At 37.6% G+C, this 8,068-nt stretch overlaps 1 protein-coding gene across 1 annotated transcript in view; it reads left to right on the plus strand.

Moving 5' to 3' along the window:
- The window catches only part of LOC103895601 (UPF0061 protein Pfl01_0444), a 27,340-nt gene extending 21,212 nt beyond the window's left edge, over window positions 1-6,128 (plus strand). The window contains exons 18-19 of the mRNA XM_009275245.1: window positions 5,405-5,484; window positions 5,823-6,128. Of these exons, the coding sequence (XP_009273520.1) occupies window positions 5,405-5,484; window positions 5,823-5,945 (203 nt within the window). The 3' untranslated portion in view covers window positions 5,946-6,128. The remainder of the gene's footprint in view (window positions 1-5,404; window positions 5,485-5,822) is intronic.
- The last annotated feature ends 1,940 nt before the right edge of the window (window positions 6,129-8,068 follow it).

Here is an 8,068-nt window from a genome sequence, read left to right on the forward strand (position 1 = left end):
GAACTGGGGTTGTTTAGCCTGGAGAAAAGGAGGCTGAGGGGAGACCTCATCGCTCTCTACAACTCCCTGAAAGGAGGTTGTAGCAGGGTGGGTGTTGGTCTCTTCTCCCAAGTAACTAGCGATAGGACAAGAGGAAGTGGCCTCAAGTTGCGCCAGGGGAGGTTTAGATTGGACGTGAGGAAAAATTTCTTTACTGAAAGAGTGGTTAAACATTGGACCAGGCTGCCCAGGGAAGTGGTTGAGTCACCATCCCTGGAAGTATTTAAAAGATGTGTAGATGAGGCGCTTAGGGACATGGTTTAGTGGGAATGGTGGTGTTGGGTTGACGGTTGGACTTGATGATCTTAGAGGTCTTTTCCAACCTTAATGATTCTATGATTCTATGATTCTAAGAACTTAAGAATTATTGGCCCGTGGGAGCATGTTTGACTGTATCTTGTCATGTCTCAAATGGGGCTTCACCTTAGTGTCTTGAAATGGTGGACGTGCTCTGGCTGCTCCCCAAGTTGTAACTCTTCATTGCAAAGTAGGGTGCTCCCTGAAAGGGCCTGTAGGATTTGATTTCCTTGTGACAGATGCCCTTCCTCTTCTGCTGTATCTGCTTTTCCTGAGTGCAAGCAACATCTTTTCCTTGATCTGTACTTCCTTCCTTCAGCAGTCTGTGAATGTGTCAGTTTGCATTGCTCCGAAGAACATTGTTCTTCTCCGACAATGAACATTTGATAATACCAGGAAAGATTCTGGTAGGCATCCTGTACTGGCTGAATAGACTAAGATTTGTCTGAGTGTTCAAATATGTCCAGATCCTTTCTACACATTATAAAGAATTCGGGTTTCTGATAGGCACCCACTTTTTTTTCCTGCACCTGGAGAAAAATACCCTTACTTGTGAAAGGACTATCTAGTCATGGAAGTCAAAGGAAGGTACTTTGATTCTCCAAGTTATTCTAAATACAAAATGGTAGAGGTACTGCATTTAGCTGTCTATTACAGCAGAAACAGCGGATATGAAATTCTAAGAATTGTTCAGGAAGAGATTTTTTTGGATCTGCAGTAAGCTGTGGTAAATTTGTGAAATTTGCCTATAAAAGACAATGAGCAACTGAAAATCTCTGGCCAAAAGGGAATGAAGGAAATGTAGGATCTGATCAAATTCTGCACAAGAGGTATTATAAGCTTCAATGTTACGCTGCTTTGCAGGGCGTTTTATTCTCATTTCTAATGGAAATGGCTGTACTCTTGTTAGATATTGATTGTGTTCGAAAGCTTTAAAATGTAGGATATCAAATTCTGCACAAGAGGTATTATAAGCTTCAATGTTACGCTGCTTTGCAGGGCGTTTTATTCTCATTTCTAATGGAAATGGCTGTACTCTTGTTAGATATTGATTGTGTTCGAAAGCTTTAATTGATTTAGTAGGAAAACGGCAGGAGATAGCACTGACTTTCAGTAATAAGATAGGGAAAACTACATAGGGCACAATTTATCATCACATGGACCTTCAAGTTTGCATCTACATTTTCTAACCAAGGCTCTATTTAAGAACACTTCTTACAATTTTACATGTATTTTTAGAAAGTTAATATGAAAACAGTTACCAAGAAGAAAGGTTTGTTTTATTATTTGTATTTTGGTAGGGTTAAGAAGTTTCAACTGTGGGACTCTGAGGCTCTTAGCTCAACTACTATTTTGAGGTTTCAAGCGCCTCTGTTTTCCTCAGCTAAAATTTAATGCTGAAAACTGTCTAAACACGCTTCTTATTTTTCTATGTTTTTTGAGTCTGCTTTTAGAGAAAATCATGACATTCTGAGTTTTTATTCCAAATCAGAAAGGATCCTAGTTTGGGGATGATCTTCTGCAAACCAGCATCGTGTTTTTCCACATGCACCTCAGAGGTTCTTATAGTACAGGAGACAGACGAAACAAGGAAAAGGTTTTGCCTCCAGGATCACACTTGTGCTAGTGGTCTCAGTTTTGGTAGCAGTCCAAAACTTGATAAGCAAAGATTCATGGTTAAGTTAGTTAAGTTTTCTTCCATATAATCGGTCATCACTCTATATTCATACAGCAGAGCTGCAGAAATTTGTAACAGGCTACCGATGTTAATTTGCTATTGTTTTATTTTAAATTTAATTTTCCTTTTAAAATCAACAAATCTTGTTACATTTTTGCTAGCTGCTCCATATTACAGTGTGACTGAAGTTTCTTACAGAGTTTTGTTGTTGTTGTTCTCTTTTACATCTATACATTTCAATAGATCTCTTAGATGCCCCTTGTGATCTCTTTAAAATTGGGGTTTTTTTGTTTAAGTATTTGCTTGTAACAGCTGTCCCTTGTCACTACAACTTGCAGCAGAAATCTGGCTCAACTCAGTCAACAGTGCATTTTTACCCAGCATTTCATGTTAAAGACAAAACTGTCGTGGCTCTCTAGATTTTTATATGGGTTGGTAAGTCCCACTAAATTTTGTATTGCTGTCTTTAGTATTGACTGACCTTGAATATATCGCCATTATTCATCACCTTTCCCTCATCATTAGTAAGCATAGTAGAATATCTCACTTCTCAAAGTACATCATCTTGAAGCATTTGAAGTTGATCACTTATTCATTATCTTTTTTTTTTCTCTCTTCATTTAGTTTTTAGTTCCTGGTAGCACTTTATCTTGTACTGCCTAAACTTAGTTTCTTAGGAGTTGATCAAAAAGTTTTGACAATCCAAATCCCAATACAAGTCTATAATTGTATTTTTTTACATAAGAAAAATGTGAAAAAAAAAATTGTAGACCAGATCATAAAATGCTCATAAGGGCACAAAATTTCTTCTGCTTTGTCCTATTCTTATCTGGCTTGTCTTACTCTTTCATAATTATCTTGTCACTTGTGTTAATTACAGGTATTTTTAATGCCACTGTGAAACTTATCAATTTGCAATTGTTAAGAATATATTTCTGGGACAAATATTGTCCTGCTAATATGAGTCATGGTGTGAATTATCATTTTTTGTATGAGTCATATGTTAAATTCTCCACCTTTTAAATACTCTTTTTATATTGTTATCACACTTTACTGTTGAAAACCCATTTACTGGATTAAATCAAATACTTGGCCAGAGCAAATTATTTTGCCGAGTGGGAAAACACTGGTTTTTTAGGAGTTAGGGCAGGGTGTTGTTATGACTATGTAGAGGTTATCAGGGTTCCAAATAGCTAGTTGTATTTATTGGCTTTTGTTTAATATATGTAAGTACATACAGAACAACGGTAATGTGAAAAAGAAGAATGTCTGTATCTGGGTGGATGGCATCTCAGTCTTCATTCTCGTGGAAGTCAGCACCTGGACATTGTGCCGGAATGTTGTTCTGTTACCCGGGCAGCTTTTATAAAGGAGGGAGTGGCAGTGCCACCTGAGATGCTTCTGGTTTCAGCGCATGTTCTGATTTTGTAAGAGGGCTTCACCTTCTCTCTTCTGGCAGGAACATGAGCGGTCAGAGTTCAGCCCTTAGAGCAGAGAGTGATTTTTTTTTTTTTTTTTTGTCCTTTTCTAAATAACGTAAAGACCCTTTGTGTAATGCTGCTGCATGTCAAATCTTGTGGCTTAAAATGGCTATCGCTGAGTTTCAAACATAAAGAATTTAATTGTATTGTGATACCTAAAATAATCATGCAAGTGTTGTTTCACTGATTACATAGCTTCAGTAAATTCTAGTTTGTTAGCTGGTTAAATGGTGCTTTTTAGAAGCAGTGCTTATTACAGAGAAGTCTGTTCACTGCGCTAGATGCATTCTGTCCGGGGAGCTTTTAAATACGAATAAAGTCCTGCGATTGACCACAAAACCTTAGGAGGAGCCAGTCATAGCTTTTCTCAAAGACATCAATTGTCTTGGTGATCAACTAGGATAAACAAGTTATGTTTGCAAGCTGAAGAAGCAGTACAAGGAGGTGCAAGAACAGAGTGAATTGGGAAATGGAACAAGATCAAGTTTAATCTTTTTATCCAAAATACTGTTTCTGATTGTCCCCTTCCTAATATAATTTATTATTTGTAAATAAGATAAGATTATAACAAATTGATTAGAGGAATTGAGTAGAGGGAATTTTGGGATGGTGGTTTTGATGAATACTCTGCTTTTTCTAATAGCCTTTTTCAAATATGCTGTAAGGGTATTTAAAAGAATATTTTATAAAGCTACACAGATTTTTTGAAAGAAATATATAAAACGTGAGGGTTGAAGAACGTGTATTCATATAAAACCTGCTGGGACACCAGTGGAAAGAGAAGGAACAGATGAAGTTTGTCCATAAATCACAGACTTTTGGGTTCAAGTCCATGGGTGAAATGCCTCTGGTATCACTAATTGATCTCTTCATGTAGTATCAGCTACTGAATTTGGGAAAATATGCAGACCAGTGTCAAATTAAGACTTACAATGCAAGCTTGAAATGTTTGTTACAATTAATCTGTAACATTGTTTTATTCGTTAATTAAAGGGAAAACTTTCTGAAGCAGAATCCTAGGCTTTAATTGCAGAGCAAAAATAAGAGTTGTGTTGATGTTACCTGCTAAAAAATTGATAAGAAACGCCATGTGTGCTGATGAGAATTGTCCTCGGCATACAGTTTGACGGAACTCCTCTTATGAGTTGTTAGTTGCCATGCTGTAAGATACAGCCTGGGTTACTAATTCAGCAGTTTCATTTTCAATGTCCCTACAATCTCCCTACCGCTAATTAGCCACAATCAGCCAGGAACATGCCAGAGAAGCAGTGCAACTGTCATGGGTGTTTCCAAGAAGATAGAGCAAACAGTTGTAGAAAAAACTGTGGACCCCGCCCTCCCATGAAACTAAAAGGACTGACAAAGTTGAAAAAGTAGTTTCTGAAAAATACAGCTGAAATCCAACATTAAAGGCTTTTATGGCCGAACTTTTGATATATGATATAGAAGAAGGAATATCTAAGTACATATACTTGAATGAATATATCAATAATTCCTTTTTACATTACATAATATAATATTAATTTTTATGATCTCCAGGAATGTATTGACAACATTGAAATATACTTTCCAACAATCTAGCAGGAACCTAGGTCATGGTAAACTAATCTCACTTGAAAAGTCTGCTGGTGTTCACAACAGGAAACCCTTTGTGTATCAATGTGCTATTCTATACTGTTCGAATTTTTGTTTGGCACTTTGGCATTACTGATTGTGCAAGTTAAAAAAAATCCTTTTAGCAACTCATAAAAATAAATAGATTGATTCATTCCTTTTCCCTTTTACGCATTTTTTTCTTGATCTGCAAATTAAGCCTTCTTGAAGATTTCAATGACACGTTTCAATGACTGTGTTTTGCTTTTGTTGAATATGTCTAACTAAATTTAACATGATTTACTTTTTGTTTCAGCTGTTAATCCTAGATACATACTTAGGAATTGGATGGCAGAATCAGCAGTGCAAAAAGCTAATTTGAATAATTTCTCAGAGGTGAAATTATTTCTTTCTTTCTTGACATATTTATTAATAATTGGCATAATTGTTAATGAAAGAGTTGTTGCATTTACACTTTGAACCTATATTATTACACTTTGACCAACACTGTACTATCTAATACCAATTACTATTAAAAATATTAACAAAACTATTAATAGTGTTAATTATAATATAAAGAGTAGTGAATGTATTAATAGTAGTACTAATAATAGTAAGCAACTCATGGAGTAGTTTCTGGAGCCAGGAGGGTGCATAATATGAAGTGGCAGAGACTCTTCTTGTTTGCAGGAAAACATTTTGTATAAAACCTTACCCGTTTTAATTGCTTCCAGGTTCATCTGCTACAGCAGATTTTACAACATCCCTTTCAGAGACAGCAGGCTGCAGAGAAAGCAGGCTACTCCCTGCGCCCCCCGGCTTGGGCCAAGGATCTTCAAGTAAGCTGTTCGTCCTGAGAGAAATTTGAACAAGCGGGAAAAATGATGAAGGTCAAAGCTCAGGCCTTCAAACAGGATTAATGGATCAAGCCACAAGAGCTTCTCTCCCTTGTGCTTTGTGGACTGGAATCTGCTACTCTGCTAGACGAGACAAGGTCTTGACCAACTTTATAAAGTCTAAAAATTAAAGAAGTGGACCACTATGTATGGTTGCATCAGCAAATTATATTGGTGTTTATAATTCTGCCCTTCATGTTCAGCTGTGCATTAATTTGAGTCCCAATATTTAAGTTCTGCCAAACTGTCACACTTAACCTCTCCGAACTCATGGCTGATCAGGTGGGTCTCAATAAGTTTTAATGGCTGGTCAATTTAAAATCCATCTAAGCTAGTTTTAATCATACAGTATTTTGATGAATGTTCTCCTGGCTGTTACACACTTTTCAAATATAATTGTATTCTGAAGACAAAAATATTCTGAAGTCTTTTGCAGAGTTGGAACAGAGGATCATCTTACGCCTAGACCCTGCCACCTTTTCTCTTTTTGACCTTGTTTTGTCCCATTAGACTGCCAACAAAGATTTAAAGGAAATTCAATTAAATAGGGAGCAAAGATGTCCGTCTTGGGAGTGACTTGCCCAAAAATAAATGTTGGTGTCTGCTGGTGTCAGGTGCCTATCAAGCCTGGCCCACTGCTCTTTTAAAGGGTGTCTTTGGATAGTAGTAGAAAGACTGTTGGTGCATGGATATAATGCCTCAGGAAATTTTCACTGGTTGGACATGGAAAAGGACTTTCTTGGAAGTATCTCACTGTGTATGTAGTCAGGTCAATATACCTTTTGTATCCAGCCACCTGATGCTGTAAGGGACTAACAAAAATCTTGCAGGGAAGGTACTTAAAATTCAGCTGAAGCTGTTACATAAAAGTCCTTTGAGTAACAGAGAGAGGCTAGTCTCAGAGTCCTCGGTCCTGTTATTTATCCTTGTTGGATACTCCCATTCCACATCACAAAACTTAGTGTGTAATTAAGCCAAAATTAACACATAAGCAATCAGGTGCAATGTTATGCTAGAAAATTTACAGCAAAAATCACTTCTCTGGGGGCTTTGTTACTTCTTGATGCTACCTCGTCTCTTCCCAAATCCAAAATGGATTGGTTTAGAATCTTCAAATTTCTTGAGTGCCACTTGATTCTGAAATAGAGGTTATTAAGGGGTATAATTAGCATTTCACAAATTTATTTCTAGAAATATAATTAGTGGGGGAAGAAAGATATTATTAGAAATCTTTCAGTGACTAAAAAAAGATTTGAATGCCTTTACTTCTTAATAATAATCAACACAATTATTCAGGATGGTTTCCCCCGGATATACAGCTGTTCAAATATAAATACGGTTGTTCAAATGTAAATAGTGGTATCATAACGTGAGGCACAATATAGATATTTAACTACAGTTTTCTGAAAGTCCAGTCTGAAGTTCAAGCAACTTGCACAAGTCAGCCTGGGTTAACATTCCTTGTGCAGGTAGTAAGTGCTCTTCTGCAGCCATTGGGATTAGCATTTGAGCTGGCGACACCTCCAACACCTCCAGGTAAAAGGAGTGGGCTGCTGGGGGGTCTGTAGAAGCCCTTCAGCAGTGGGCTACATTCCCAACCTATTGAAACATTGGCGTTGATGTCTCTTCTCGGATAATTGCAAGCAAAATAGCATGTTGTGATGAAATGTGTGAACATCAGCATTACCAACTGCAGTGAAATGAGTTACACTGCAAGTAAGTGACAATATGAAGATGAACATACCTGTGCCTACAGGGTAAATACAGCAGCACTGCAACTTGGGCCCTGGTCTCCAATTAGGTTGTCCTGGTTTCGGCAGGGATGGAGTTAATTTCCTTTCTAGTAGCTGGTACAGTGCTGTGGATTGAAGATAAGAACAAAGTTGATAACGCACCGATGTTTTAGTTGTTGCGAGGCAAGGCTTACACTAGCCAAGGACTTTTCAGCTTCCCATGCTCTACTGACTGAGAAGGCTGGAGGTGCACAAGAAGCTGGGAGGGGGCACAGCCAAACTGGCCAAAGGGACATTCCATACCATGTGACGTCATGCTCAGTACATAAACTGGGGAAAGCTGGCCGGGGG

The sequence above is a fragment of the Aptenodytes forsteri genome, unplaced genomic scaffold, assembly GCF_000699145.1.
Source record: "Aptenodytes forsteri isolate BGI_AS27 unplaced genomic scaffold, ASM69914v1 Scaffold336, whole genome shotgun sequence".
NCBI lineage: Eukaryota > Metazoa > Chordata > Aves > Sphenisciformes > Spheniscidae > Aptenodytes > Aptenodytes forsteri.